Below are 16,568 nucleotides of genomic sequence, written 5' to 3' on the forward strand. Positions count from 1 at the left end.
TGCCCTTCTATAAAACAGACTGCTAGCCAAAGACCCAGATTAACTCCCCCAATTTTTGGATAAGTAAGCAAATGTTAATGGCAGAGTTAGAACCAGAGCAGAGGTTTCTTAGCCCCTAATCCAATATATATTTCTACTCTATCTCTCTAAAAAATTTATGCTTACTGAAGTTTTTCCACAGAATATATTTAAATTAGAAAGAGCAATTTTCTTTCTTAAATTGTCCATTCATCTTTTTGTCTGTAATCTTTGTTAATATATATATGACAAGTTGTCATCTATGACAGATACATTTTGCTGCTAACCTTTCTCCATCTTGACTTTTGCTGTGGCCGTCTGTCGTAGTGGAATCTGTGCTTCTTTTGCCATATTTTCTGGATTCTGAGACACAGCTTTGATAAAGAAATCAGCCACAGTCATCAGAAACTCCACACTGGCACATACATATAACTTGTCAAGAATAGCATCAATGTGACTTCCAGTTTTGCTTTGTTTGTAACTTATATCAATCATAGAACTGTTGTCATCTTGGTCGTTCTTTTTATCAATCATTCTAAAAAATATGTACATTCATTATTTTATTCTTGCAAAATAATTTAAAAGATGAAAAATTTCCTAAACATCTTAAAATAATCTTTCATTCACCTTTGAGTTTGTAATCTGAACAGAAAACAGGTCAGTGTTAACCAGAGTCTAATTAGCTAATGAGCAACTAAGACATTGTCCTCTAATCTCCACAGCAAGATTCATGTTATTAAGCAATTGCAGAATATAATTATAATGCAATATCAGAAAAATAAATGAATGACTACTGAAAGGAATTTTGGCAATTCACAAAAGACATTAATGTGGTCCCACAAAATTTAAAGGACAATCTCTTTAAATTATTTTATGAAATAAAACCTTCTTGAATGAATTAATTTCCAAAGATCATCCTATATAATGAGTCCAAAAGTATTCAATCCAATTCAAATCAGTCAATGTTTATCAAGTGTCTGCAATGATAGTTCCCTTATGTCCTCACATGTGATAGGAAGAGCAGGTTACCAAACAGAAAACGGCCTTTACCATCCTTGCCTATACAATAGTGGATAGCCACCCCAAACATGAAATTTGCAAACTAGAAAAGCTGGTTGCATGACAGCACTCTTTCCTCATTTATTCATCTCCAAGAAAAACAAAGGGCTCAGAAGTATCCAGTATGTATTCAATGGAGTCTTAGATTTAGGGAGCAGCATAGTTTTCCTCCAAAGAATGTCAAGGACAAAAATATTATGTCTCATTATTTGAGAGAGTAATAAAAATATAATTGACTATTAAAGTTACATTATTTCCCACTTTATTGAAGGCTGATATAAGTTACTGTTTAAAACTGGATTGATAAGGTGAAAATGCTAGGGGTTCCATTTCTAGTAAAACTTTGACAGAAATTTCAGAACATTGTTTTAAAATATATAGAAAAAATAAGTAAGACAAAGATCTAAAACCTGAAGGTTTTAGACATTTAGATATTTAGACATTAAAAAAAAAAAAAAAGATCCTGCCTACTGGGGACAATTTAGAAAAACATATTACCAACAAACCACCCCATGTGGATTTCATTATTAAAATTCTTACATTCTCTTGGTTCCTGCTTTTAAGACAGTAGTCCATTTTATTATTAAGTTTCCCTTTAATTCAAACTTCAAAGCAATTGAATCTGATATTAGTACTATTTACTGAGGCACTTCAAATCGAAGCATGACCAAAGACATCTTTTGATAATACCAAGCCTAGCAATCAATGCCTGGCAGCAATGCAAGGTACAACGTCAACTTTAAATAATGTACAGCAGGTTCAGAGATGACAAACCTTGATGTTGCTCTCTCAATGCCTTCTCTGAGATCATCAAGTGTGCATGTTTTCAGTTTAAGGCTGACATTCATTGAGCCATCCTTAAACATCTTCCCCACGGAGGCCATAAGATGTAGCCTGAGTTCACCAAGCCGGAAACTGTCATTGTGAAATGAAAGTTTGGATTCCTGTGGCATATTTTCAAGCAAAAGAATCAATTATCTTTAAATAGTATGTAATTACTTTTGAACACATTTCTTAACTCAGAGACAAAAGCAAATCAGTAAAACAAAATTTAAAGGTATAGGTGTTAAAACACAAGAATAAAACAGAGCAGTATGTGTGTTTGTGAGTGTATATGTACATACAAAAAAATAATGTGTGCACTGATATTCAACAATGGTTAATATATACAAATTTATCTCATAGCTTAACACAAAAATAATCAGGAAATATTTTTGTTAATCAGTCTAATTAATAAATATTTAATAAGCTCTTCTGTAAAAAACACTGTGATAGGAACTATGGGGTTTATGAGAAAGAACAAGATACAGTAGATGATCTCGGTGAGCTTGTACCCTAACAAATATAGAAAGTAGAAATATATTACAAGAAACATTACAAGGAGATGCTATAAGTTGCAACTGATCAAAGACTGACATATAGGCATTTATTTATTCATATTTAATCCTCCCATATTCCACAAAGAGTATTAATGATTAGGTAAAGAATACAAACAGCAAAAGCTCAAAGGGTCAAAGAGATCACAGCAGGCTAGGAAAAATTCATGAAGAAGGTGAGAACTGAATTGAGCCTCAGAAACTGAAAGAGATCAGACTGGCTAAGAGCAGGTAAAAGACATTCTAAATGGGGGAAAAAACATGAGTAAATAGTTCAAAGATGCTCTGAGGGCACAAGGTACGAGCTCTTCAGGTTTGAATATTCCAATTAAAAAATGGTAGGTATGTAAGTGATAAATCACTAAAATCTACTCCTGAAACCAATTAACTAACTAGAATTTAAACTAAAAAAAAAAAAAAAGAATGGTAGGGAATGAGGGCTGGAAAGAAATATATGGGCCTAATGGAGATCTCAAATTCCAAACTAAAGATTTAAACTTTCATTTACAGGAAAAAAAATTATTTAATCGTAACATATACCTCCAAATTCTGTACATATGCTTGGACCTTAAAAAAACAACTCCCCCTCAAAGCAAAAAACCAACCTACCAACCAACAAAAATCTCTTCAGGGAAGTAAAGAACCTCAATTATAATTACTCACTAAGGATGATGACATGGATATAAGGAGTACTAGTGACGTGCCATTCATTCCTGACACACTTGGTTATAACTTTCCATCTGTCACTCAAGACAGTACATTGGATGCATATGAGTCAGGCCTTATTGACATTATTATTGGCAAATTTGGAATGTAAGTTTTTAAAATATAAATAATTCACAAACTTTTGATCTGTAACTATTAATAGACATGATCTGTGACATATATCTACCCATCACAATATATAGTTATTGATGTAAACAACTTGGAGCCACTTAATTTTTTTAATAAGGTAAAATTCAGATTACATAATACTGAATGTTTTTTAGTAAAATGGGAAGTTGTAAATGGCTACATGAGATTCATGTAGGAAACTGAAATTGTGCCAATGTCCAGTATGGATGAAAGGAAAAAGCAACAAACAAGGAAGCCATTGCAGTAGGGTGAGCTAAGAAGTTTCAAATAAAGTAGCAGTGAGAAGTGACAGGAAAGAAAGAAAAAAATGATAATACTCAGTGTCTAACGAATAAAGGTGAACAGAGAAGAAAGTAAAAAAAATACCAACATTCTAAGGCTGGGGAACCAATAGAATGATGGCTCCTTAAGTGAAATGAAGAATACATTTAACTGTTCATTTTCCGTAAGGTCATTTTCTGTTCTTTTCATTAACATTAAACATTAGAAACGAAAGTACTTTATTGCATAAATGGCAGATACTAGCTCAAGGCTCAACAGTAATAATATATGAATATTGTATAACTTTTAGAAAACAAAATAAAATATAACATAAATAAACATTAACAACAGATATATATAATCACTGCAGATTATGGATATTATCACATGATGTACTTATGAGTAATATAACATAACTGATATAGTAAAAATATTTATTGAAGATACTATCTACATAACAAAAAATAGCTTTCTAAAATACTACTGATTCATTAATTACTTCAAATCATGGCACTAGATCTTCATTCTTCAATCTACTAATGTGTATCCTTCATACATATCTATTATATATAAAATTTATTCAATAGAAATACAATTAATGCTTACATATACTGGATAATCATGAACTTTGAAAGGATCCTCTAACATTTCAAAGCCACTACTAAATTATTCTCCTTAAATAGTTATATATGTATACATAAATTCCTCTACTGGAGACGGATCTAAGTGGTTCAGTGCTGATGTTACTTGGAAAGAAGTAAAAAAAATTAATATGTTTATTAAATTCCATTTGGCCTAGAGAATATACATTGGTCTTGCATTGTCCTCACTTTGTTAGCATTTTTAGATTTATCTCTAATAAAGACATGGACTACATACCTGGTTGATATCATTGTTATAAAGGACAATGGAAAGAGATTCAAAGTGAAAGTCAAATTGGAGAGTGACATTTTGGTCCACAGAAAGCTTTGAGTCTGTCAAATCTTGTTCTGATGGTTCAAACATAAGTATGAAAATTAAAAAGCTTTAAGTAGGTACATTATTTTAAACTTATTTTAAAAGCTAATGATTTATTATTCTAAATGTGTATCATATTTCTAGGATTCTTTAAACCATATTATGAGACAATTAATTAAAATGGCAATGATTCACTTGACGGGATGGGATGAGCACTGGATGATATGCTAGATGTTGGCAAATTGAACTCCAATAAAAATTTTTTTAATTTAAAAATAAAAAATAAAAAATAAAATGGCAATGATTTATTCTGTATATGTTTAGTACAGGACAAAATGACAGAGGCAGGCCACCTACATTTTTTAAAAAGGAACAAAAAGAAGGGGTCTTATTATGAAATTGGAGGCACAGAAAAATAAAATACTTTGACCTATAACAGACAATTAGTCAGTAACAGATTCTCTGCTAGCATCGTGTAATTCTATTTTTAATTACCTGTATCACCCAACTCAGTACGTTGACAAGAACAGAATATAATTCAACAGCTGAGTCAAACAGAGCTCAAATATAACATGGGACAGGGAGCTTTTGAAATTCCAAGGTAAGAGATTTCAAGAAGTAATTTTGTCCATTCCCTTATCTTTAGGCAAAAACTTTTTAGCCAATAAGAGTAAGAATAGATACTGCTTTCAATCATTCTTACAAAGTGATTTTATCATCTCTATTAGAGACTGATTCTATTCTTTGATCATTTATAGGGAAGCGCTCTTACAAGATGCTAGAAGAGAAAACACTGCATAATTTTAACCAGATAAATGCTTCTCCGATTTGGAAAACACTAGTTTTTTTCCTTCACTCTTCCTGAAAGTAATTCACATTCTAATCTTCATTCTTTTGCAGCTTTCATCTGAATTCACAAGTTTTCCCAAGGACCACATTAACAATATAGCCAGAACCAGATAAACAAATTGACCACAGCTGAACATAATGAGATCATTAATCACATAAAGCCTGCCTGCTATCTTTATTCATCTGTACACAGTTCCTGTCTAACCATACCAACAGCCTGCTTATCTAGCATTTATCCATACTGTAGCATAAACCCAAAATGGGGAGAAGATGCTGGCCTCACTAAGCCCAGGGAGTACTCATTACTATCCACCTGAAACAAAAACCTTTTCTGCACACTGCTCTAGTCATTTATTTTGTGATTTCAAAACACACTGGGTCCAACCACAGAAGAAGCAATATTAATGGTATTATTAACTGGGAGTTTTTTATCTATTACTTTCTGAAGTAACAGCTGATGATCTGAACATTATAAAAGCACAGCAGTATGGGACCATTTATTAGAAGGGCAAGGGATACTTCATCTCTTTTCAGCCATGGAAACATAACCTATTTATAAGTTTAATAAAACATATGATGTTCCATCAATGACTTTAAGTGATTAAAACAGATTAAAATTATGTTTTAAATAACTGTTTTGAGCACGAAGGACACTTTCATTTTATAAAAATTATCTTTTAAAAATGAATTTAAAATAATTTTAAAAGATCCCATTCTAATAATGTGGAAAATTCCCTTACATATATGACTATATCACTCTAATAAAACCAAATAAATGAAGCTGTTTTTATACAAAACAACCTTCCTTTGTTGTGGGCCAGTCATCAGTGTAGGATACCGAGATCCTTTTCTCTCAATTATTTTGGAACCTTACTATACTGTGTGCCTAATTTGCTATAATCTCAAGGTCCACCACCTCAGTGGCTTTTGAATTCAGCAAATTCAGCTTTTTTTAAGTAAAGGGCCAACATGTATCCTATAGACAATAGGTGGTTTCTCCTCTTACAGAAGACAATGAGCATACCTCCTTTTTTGGGAGTTCCAAGGCAGCCCCAGGCCCTGTACCAAGCCAATTTTCTACAGTAAATACTACAATACTGAATCAGTTCATACCACATTATGCTAGACAACTAAAAAGACACTAAACATACATACGGCATTAACACTAATTTTTCTCCATGATCAAAGCAAAAATCTTCATTAATTTATACCTTTGAGGTTGTCGGGCCCACCCAGAACATCTTTCCTTATTCTTATAGCCTCCTGGATAGTCTGTGTAGGGCTTGGCTGTGAAGAAGCTTCTCCAAGATTTTCTAGCAGAATTTTCATTAAAACTGTTAAGTCATCTTCACTGAGAGCAATCTAGAAAGCAACAGTAAGTTGTTAATATAAAGGAATAAAAACACAGAATATCACATCCATGTTTTAATTTACAGTTCCTCATATTCAATGTCCATCTGAACAACAACAGCAAAAAAAGGAATTGGGGCAGTAAATATAGGAGATAAGTATTTCATCTTGTATAGTATGAGACACTCTGCATGTGGAAAAACACTGCTGCACCCACACCCAAGCCCCTGCATCTGTCACTCTTCATGTCTGTTCCTATCTTTCTTGTATGTTCCTGAACCTGTGCTTCTCTCCCCTTTCCTATCTCCTCATCTCCACTCGGCCTCTCTCTCTTCTGGCTCAGTACCTGCTCCCTCTTCAACTTCACTTCCATCCAAACTCAATACAAGAAGAGTGCTGTTCAATTTCTACCTTCCGCCAAGAAGCTCTCCTGCAATGTAGTTCTTATTCCCCCATACAAATACATCTGGACATGCCTAAGACATTTGTTCAACTCATCAAGAATAATGTCACTTGGAAAATAACCAAAGTGTCTACAAAGAATTTTTTCAAACCAAACCACAGAGCAGGAAAGGAATATCCTATTCATTTCCTACTTTTATAAAAGGGGATATGTGACAAGAAAAAAGGAAAGAAGAGAAAGAGAAAAAGAAAGGAAGGGAGGGAGGAAAAGCAAGAGCTTTTGAATCAGGCAGCTCTGTATCAACCCTACAACTTTAAGACTATGATATTTGCCAAGTTTCTTAGCCTCCTTAAGCCAGGTTTCTCAATCTTTAAAACAGAAATATGGGGTGCCTGGGTAGCTCAGTCTATTGAGTATCCAACCTCTTTATTTCAGCTCAGGTTGTGATCTCAGGGTGCTGGGATCCAGCAAGCTTCACACTGGGCGCAGAGTCAGCTTGTCCCTCTTCCTCCCCCTCTACTCCTCCACCTGCCAGTGTGCACATGCTCTAAAACAAAATCTTAAAAAAATAATAAAACAGAAATAATATCATCTTCCTCATAGGTGGCTATACAACATGAAGCAGCTAGAACAAACGTAGCTGCCACTGGCTCTAAGATCCATTAAACCTTTTAATCTTTCTATCTTTTGTACATTTTTCCTACACATACAGTGGTCCAAAAGACCTGTTTCAAGTACTTAAACACAAATTGATACAGGCATGCATGCATTCACAGCACCTTCTCCTTTGAACACCACAAAACCCTTTGTTCCCCAAATTAGGCCCCTATTGACAGGAAAATTTTCTGATTCCCAGCCTAAATGAAAATGGGGAGATATTTTAGCCTGAAGTAATGACCAAGGATTTCTTGTTTGCTACAAGCCCCAATCCTAGGAAAACAGATGTCACTTTAACTCCCTAGAACTTCCTTGTATCTTCATTCTCATGTGTGATACCAAGAAATAACAACTGCCTGAAAAGCGGCTAACTTCATCACCTCTTCTGGTTTGCTGTGGTGAAAAGAGCAGCTGTATTACATATTTAGACTGACCCTTCAGTAAGTCTGAAGGACAATTTAAGAGATGGCACCACAGATTTTTAAGAACTGTCAAGATGATCTACCCAAAACAACTTACAGGTATCACTTACCATATATCCATTTTAGCTACACTCTAGACCTAGGAAAAGTACACAGACTCAATACCCAAGAAGGAGTGTTCTGAGAGGCCTGGATTGCTGACACATTAGCAGTGGAAACTATACACACTATGGCTGCATTCTTGATTTAACAAGGGTCCTTTTAGTTAAAGTGATGATCATGCTTTGATGTTAAACTGACAGAGCTCTTACTATTTTTTTCTAGTTTCTTTTGAAATACTTCCAGCATAAAGGAAAAGCAGAGAGGATACAATAATCCTCCCCAATATGCCTATCATTTAGCTTTGTCAAATCTTACAAGTTGCTATATTTCCTTTAGGTCTTGTTTCCCCATTATAGATATGGTTGAAGCCCCATGTTTACTTCTGTGAGACCCCATCCCCTCTATGTTCCTTTTCAGAGAAAGACACTATCCTGAATTATTCTTCCCATGAATGCTTTCTTATACTTACCACTACTGCATTCCCTATAAATAATAGATAGTACTGTCCATTGTCTTGCTCATTATAAAACTTGAAATAACATAGAATTATACTATTATTTTACAACACAATTTTTTTCCATTTTTATGTTTAGGATATATCCATTTTAAGTTCTAGCTCACTCACTTTATCTGGTTTATAATGTCTACTGCATGAATATACCATTGTTTGGTCCATATTCTCTTACTGATAAACATATAGGCTTTACTTTTGCTTTCAGCAAACCTATAACCACACAATCTTTGAAAGCAAAGGGAAAAGGTCAAATATTAGCCCTGAGATTTAATCTTTCAATAGTAAGGGAGAAGTTAAAGGAAGAGTCACATACTCTGAAAGAGAGAAGTCTTTATGAATACCCTAGACACTCTTCCCATGTACCATATCTACGCATAACTACACACAGGACCTTTCATCCCTACGATAAACTTCAATTTTAACTTCTTTAATAGAACTCGGCTCCTCTGACCCTTTCTGTTTTATCCAGAACTTACTCTAAACTAATCACAGGTATTAAAAACTACTAAATTTTTATTTGTTTTTCACATGCTCTGTTCAGTCACTCTCTCTCTTCCCCTATCCCCTAGTATTTGGCTTCAATGGTTTTACATACAGGCACACAAAGACCATAGGATTCCTATACTTACATAACTGTCTTTGGCCATTATCATTTCTCCCTGTAAGCCAACATATGACCTGCTAACTACACTATAAGTATTTCCATATTTATATGCTTACCAAGTTACATACTCACCTATTTAAAATGTCCACTTTCTAATTAAAAGAGTGCTTCTTTACATTAAAAATACTCCTAAGCAGGGAGGGACACCTGGGTGGCTCAGTCAGTGAAGTGACTGACTCTTGATTTCAGCTTAGGTCATGATCTCAGGGCGGTAGGATTTAGCCCCACGTCAGGCTCCATGCTCATCATAGAGTCTGCTTGCTCCTTTCCCTCTCCCCACTTGTGCTCTCTCTCAAATAAATAAATTAAGAATTAAAAAAAAATACTCCTAAAGTGCTCTGAGTGTGGTATCTAAATAGTACTTTATGTTATCTTGCTATTCTACTGCCTTAAACTTTAATAGAACTTTCCAAAATTATTAATAATATTTTCAGTAGATTCCAATGAGTTTTTATCTCAGATTTCTTGCTGGATTTACCAGATACGTGACTAACGTGAAATAAAGTGTGAGAATTAGGATGACCTCATTTTCAGTTAACAAAGTATTCCCTTTTAATGCTTCACTACTTTTTTTTTTTTTTTAAGATTTATTTCTTTGAGAGAGCACAAGCAGGAGGGACAGACGGAGAAACTCATGCAGACTCTGCACCTGTGCTAAATGCAGTGCCCAACGCAGGGCTCACTTTCACAACCCTGAGATCATGACCCAAGCCAAAAGCAGCAGTCTGACACCAACCAACTAACTGCACCACCCAGGCACCCCTGCTTCATCACTTCTGATGTATGCTAGAATGGCATTGTGATGAATAATAAAAGCCTACCCAGCAATTTTCATATACTGTACACATATACTTACCAACATAGGTTTTAGTTTTCCTTTTATCTCCATCCCTGGAATTTGCACATACCATGCTGCTGCTAAATTTCGCTGTATGGACAAAAGTAAGTTGACTGGTTTTAAAATTTCAATGTCAGGTTGTGCCAAGCCATTCTGCAAAAGAGTTCTGAAAGATAAACAAGAATTTATTTTATATTTTTGACATTTATGTTTTAGAATGAAGACTATCATATTGTCTAACAGTTTCCATAGTTTACCTAGATATTGAAGGCTGCTATCAGAATTCTTTAAAATATGTTTCTTTTCACAAATCAATCCAAATCAGAATAAATCAAGACCTTTCTGATATAAAACCTACATAATTCTGATTTCAAAGACAGAAAGTATGACTATTACACTATTTACTACTTTCACAAAGACTGTTGAATATTAGCAACTAGCGTCATGCAAACAAATGTTAACATTTGTTTCTTTTTTTAACTTTTTTAAAAAAAGATTTTATTTGTTTATTCATGAGAGACACACACACACAGAGAGAGAGAGAGAGAGAGAGAGAGAGAGAGAGAGAGAGGCAGAGACACAGGCAGAGGGAGAAACAGGCTCCATGCAGGAAGCCCGTCGCGGGACTCAATCCCGGTACCCAGGATCACGCTCTGGGCTGAAGGCAGCGCTAAACCGCTGAGCCACCCGGGCTGCCCAATAAATAAAATCTTAAAAAAAAAAAAAAAAAAAAAAGTCTTTCAACAGACTCAACACTTTCCCATTTGGATTCAGTAATCCTTTACATACCACACTGAGAATTCCCAAAAGTGGCAAGGTTTAGAAAGGAGAAAAAAAATCTTAACTTTTATTACATTTTAAGAAGTTTTCTCCCATTGACAGAAAATAGCTATAGGCAAAGTGAAGAATAAAAATAAGTCTAAATTAAGTATACTGAGTAAATTTTATTTTTTTTAATTTTAATTTTTTAACTTAAATTCAATTAATTAACATATATTATCAGTTTTCAGAGGCAGAGGTCAGTGATTCATCACTCTTATCACTCTTATATAATACCGAATGCTCATTATATCATGTGCCCCCCTTAATGTCTATAGAATGAAGAAAACTATATAATAAATGTGGTAAGACAAAACAGAGATTCTATGAGGCACACTAGTTTTATCACTGACCAAAAACCAATGGTCATGGTTTTATAATTATAAAAAGCAAGGATGAGAACCACAAATCATGAGAGTATTTTATCCCTACCAAAGATTTTATGAGAATTCTGTTTCTAGCAGTAGTATACAAATGAATTGTATATTTGTACCTGGACAACTTCAACTGAGTTAGCTGAATGTTCATCTTGTCAATGACTGGAGGAAGAGAATAATGTTCCATAGGAACCAAGCTAAATTTGTTTTCAACTCTGATTAAACCCAGATCTGCTACAATAGCATTTGGCGATACTGAAGACTGAGGAATGATAATAACTGGTGCTTTCAAGTTAATATCCATCAAAAGGCGGAAACTCTTTTGAGCCAAGTCTTTCATGCTGGAAGCAGCTCTTTCTGCAGCCTGGACTGTGGCTGAACTCAAAGCTTCTTTCGCAGTTTGGAAATTGTTGAGGAAGTTCTGTTGAAAGAGACTGATATTTAGATTTATTTATGATTGTATATATGGAGAGTGTAAGTCTAGACAGACACACTCTGAGATACTAACAACCATCACCTCTGATTGTTTAGGTAGAAATCCATAACTTATAACCCTTGAATAACAGCCCTGCTAAGAGGCATAAACAGATAAAAACTCTTCAGCCCATAGCATTTACATGGAAATAATTAGAAGAAAATAACTATATGGCTTTGTTGATCAATTATAATTAAAACCCATAAAATCCAATATTAGTCCTTCATAAAAATATTCTTTTAGCTGAATATCTTTAAGGGTATTTGATAAAACAACACTGAAAATACCTAAATTAAAACACAAAAAAAGTACTTTTAAATTATGTAACAATGGAAATGTGAAAGAATGGTAACAAAGATAACAAAAAATCATCTGGTTATCCATCATGTAAAGGATTTCCTTCACTATAATATTCTGTTCAGCATCTAGGTGTTTAGCACACAGCCCTATTAGTAAATATTTTGACTAAGTTCAAATGTATAGGCAAAGATATTTAGGTCTCAATGAGAAATAAATACATTTAAAAATAAACTTACCAAAAGAGACATGAAGAATTTATGAACATAAACAATTTGGATACAACCCACTTTTAGGCTAAGTTTCCCATCCACTTTAGACATATCAGCATAGGCCTTTCCTTCTGTAGCATCTGGATAAAGAGTCATTTGGAACCTAAAGACTTCATCTCCCAAAATAGAGACAGCCTAAAATTATTAAATTAACTGGTTATTACATCAAAAGAGCTATACTATATCAAAAGAGCTGAAATATAAATAAGTTTCCTAATTAAAAATCCTTAACATATGAAGAAGCACTATTTAAATTCAACCTTCAATAAATTGTTAAAAACACTTTGCTCACAAAACTTTTTCCTATTTCTACAAAAAAAGTTTTAATTAATGGAAATATCAGTCACTTAATTGGTCAGATATAACTTACAAATCATACAGCCTATACACAATGTGAAAGCACATAATAGCCATATTCATATCCAATCCCTAACAAACTGCCTGACACATTACTATTAATGAATATACAACGAACAAATGAATAAAGGCATCTCAACCAAAAATCAAAACAAAATTTCAATATGGAAATTATTTTTCATTTGAAACATTTTCTGATGTTATTTTTTTGGTTTCTATTAATCTGTACATTCTTAGCTAAAACCAATGTGGACCTTGCCATGTATGTTTTCTTCTAGGAGTACTACGGCTTCCAGTCTTAGATTCTACAAAGCTATGGTAATCAAAACAGTATGGTATTGGCATTAAAAGAGACACATAGATCAATGGAACAGACTAGAAGGCCCCAAAATAAACCCATGTACACATGATCAATTAATTTTCAACAAAGGAGGCAAGACTACACAACGAGGAAAGACAATATTTTCAATAAATGTGTTGGACAGCTACATGCCAAAGAGTATAATTATCAACAAAACAGGACAGCTATATATAAAAGCATAAACTTGGACCACTGTCTTTATGCCATATAACAAATTTAATTCAAAATGAATGAAATACTTGAATCTCTGCCTCTCCCACCCATCTCAATATGGCCCTTTTATCTTTTGTTGTGAAGGTGCTATTCATCTAGTTTTCAAGACTTTTTCAGAGAAAATTATGCCACTTGTCTCTGTAGAATTATTATGGCTGTGGGGGGAGGTGAGTTCAAGACCTTCCTACCCTGCCATCTCGAACAGCCTCATCTTCCTGAAACCTGTTTTTTTAAGTACCTTTTTGTGAATGGACAGCAAATCAACATTCGTAATTACTATATCCTTAAGTCTGGCAAACATGTCAGTCTGCTTTGGCTTCACAGAAATAGAGGCATCCATTCCTATGGGAAACATAACATTTACAAACTTTTCATCCAACCCAAGTGACCCAATTTAGTGGTATTTTATCAAGTTAAAAAAATACACTACCAAGATAAAGAATGAATAAAATTACTCTTACACATACTAAAGGTATCAACTTCTATGTATGAGATGCCAAATAAAGGTTACAATATCTTTAAGTGCTACAGGTATTTCATACATAAAAGTTGTGGAAATTTTAAAGACAAACAAAACCAAATTTCAAAGAGAATTAATCACAGGTTTTCAAACAAATATCCTGTGCACTAGCAAGATCACAAGTAGTCACAGAGGAAGACACACAGTATTTCTTAACAAGCACTTATTATGAAAACTAATGCTCTGATAACTAAGCATAAATGAATATAATTTGATGAATAAATATTCATTCTACAATAAAGTGTATCTAAAATATAATCTTTCCCTCCAAAAAATTTTGGTTATTCCCATAATTTCTAAAAGCATAATGATTTTTAAAACCACTCCTTAGTAAAAGAGAATGCCTATAGCTAAGACCCAGTAATAAGTTCAACCTATTACTATGCCATCCATGAGATACTTAGTAATAACTGTTAATAGTACTTACTTTTTAACCTTTTTTTCAAGTGCTTACTATGTACCAATCTCTTTTTCTAAGTATATGTAAATGTGTATATAATCCTAAAAATAATTATTATAACTATCACAACAATCCCATAATAATTATTATAATTATCTCCATTTTACAGAAGGGGAACTAAGATACAGAAAAGTTAATTAATTTTCTCAAGGTCAGCTAATAAGTGTTAGAGCCAAAACTTGAATCTTGGCAGTCTGGTTCAAGAACCCATGGTATAATATGAACCTATTCTTTCATCAAGCTGATGATGGGTAGGTAATGCTTACAAAATTTCCTTTAGGTACTTCTATTTTGATTCTATATGTACAAAAGACAAGGGAAATAAAGATAGTAACATTTTCTTTATTTAGTGAGGAGTTGTGATATTAATTTATCAGTTTAAATTAAGGTTATATTATTCTGAAAATATAAAAGGAACATAAGCAATGAAGCCTTAGATTTATTCTAAAATTTGAAAAATATGTAAGAAATGTTTCATGTCAGCTGTGAATCCTAACAAATCCATGTCCAACATTTCAAAGTACATCTTTGAAAAGTTTCTGCAAGTCTTCAATATAAGTAAACAAAATGATGACTCATATGAAACCTAACATACACAAGCTCACTCTTCCTTGAGGTCTATGTAAAGAAACAGAAATACCTATGCCAAGGAAATCATTACTTACCACGTATTCTAATATCTGCAATGTTACACTTCTGATCACAGACAAAGACATTAAATGCATTTAATTCAGCTATGACCTTTAAATCAAACACATCATCTTGAGAAGTACTGCTAGATACTGAAAAATAACAGAAACCTTGAGATTAGCAAAGTGCAAAGATGGTATAACAGACTAAATAATGTAAAATTCACAAAAAGTACATTTTGAACTATGAAGAATCAAAAAGACTTCCGTTAAGATAACATAAAATTAATATGGATTTTACTCAATTTTAAAATGCCAATCAGAAACGAGTCTATTCCCCTCCAACTTAAGAATAAAAGCAACCTTTAATAGAACCTTGAAATTACAATTTGCTAGATGGAAACTTTCCTATAATTTTTCTTCTGGGAAAAAAGGTTTAGGTCTATGAGGCATAAGTATAAAGAGCTAAAGATTAAAAAATACAAAAAAAAGTATGTGTATTGTCTATAAGAATCACAATCAAATGGATTCCATTAATCTAACTTTGGTCCAGGTCTTGATTGATAAATTCAGGATATATTTTTCTAGAGATATGTCTTGATGAGGGAAACATTCCTTTTCCTATAATACTGTAAAAAAGCACAGGACATCAGTCCTTAATCACTAAGGTGATAACAGCGATTTTTTTCCCCTAAGATATAAATCAAACCATAAAAACTATAATCAAACCATTAAAATCAACTAGAGAGCACAATTGGAAGACTGTTTCTCTGGATTAATAACTTTTGTAGTTTATTGTGAACTTAAACATTGCTCTTTAATTTATCCAATTGTATGTGCACATGTATGTATATATGTATGTTATATAAAGAAGTATTTCCACAGATATTAATATAACAAGTACACAACAATAAAACTCTTTAGTTTATAGCAAAAGTATTGCTCTGACACCTTGTTAAAAAATTCTCATCCTTACATCAGATTTAATATTACTAAAGCTTTATGCTTTAAAGATGTCAGTAATACAGATGTCACTCAAAACACGTAAGGGTCTAAAAATTAAATTACTAGTTTTAGATATTCAAATCACGTCATATGAAAGAAAAATAATTTAGATGATATATGGCTTGAAAACAGGTGCATGTTCACTCAGGATAACATCATATCTAACTCATAGCACAAGCCATATGCTTAAGGAACATATGCCCATAACTTTATGTGATTTAAACTCAATTTTGGTTAGAAACTAAAATGAGTCTGTCTCTTCCATGATATTCTTCTTCCTTTTGTGCCCTACAAAACACTTATGTGACTGACAGAAATGGGCCTTTGTACTATGCATGACTGTATTCATATTTTAATTTCTTCTGTTCTCACTTGCACTGAAGTGAAGGCTGCAGAGACATCAATACAAAGTACCTACGTACAACTTTATTTTATGTAAAGGATAGACAGTGAAATAA

General features: G+C 33.2%; 1 protein-coding gene across 6 annotated transcripts in view; it reads right to left on the reverse strand.

Moving 5' to 3' along the window:
* VPS13C (vacuolar protein sorting 13 homolog C) overlaps positions 1-16,568 on the reverse strand; it is a 176,356-nt gene that overhangs the window by 60,987 nt on the left and 98,801 nt on the right. For all 6 annotated transcript variants that reach the window (XR_003146096.3, XR_007407480.1, XM_025472615.3 and 3 more), the window contains 9 exons: positions 15,142-15,258; positions 13,735-13,838; positions 12,533-12,700; positions 11,638-11,942; positions 10,344-10,491; positions 6,587-6,737; positions 4,449-4,558; positions 1,852-2,021; positions 306-553 (listed from right to left, as the gene is read on the reverse strand). Coding sequence is in view for 4 of the 6 variants with exons in the window: in XM_025472615.3 (XP_025328400.1) it covers positions 306-553; positions 1,852-2,021; positions 4,449-4,558; positions 6,587-6,737; positions 10,344-10,491; positions 11,638-11,942; positions 12,533-12,700; positions 13,735-13,838; positions 15,142-15,258 (1,521 nt within the window). In the remaining 2 variants the exon portion in view is untranslated. The remainder of the gene's footprint in view (positions 1-305; positions 554-1,851; positions 2,022-4,448; positions 4,559-6,586; positions 6,738-10,343; positions 10,492-11,637; positions 11,943-12,532; positions 12,701-13,734; positions 13,839-15,141; positions 15,259-16,568) is intronic.

The sequence above is a fragment of the Canis lupus genome, chromosome 30 (genome assembly GCF_003254725.2).
Source record: "Canis lupus dingo isolate Sandy chromosome 30, ASM325472v2, whole genome shotgun sequence".
Taxonomy (NCBI): Eukaryota; Metazoa; Chordata; class Mammalia; order Carnivora; family Canidae; genus Canis; species Canis lupus.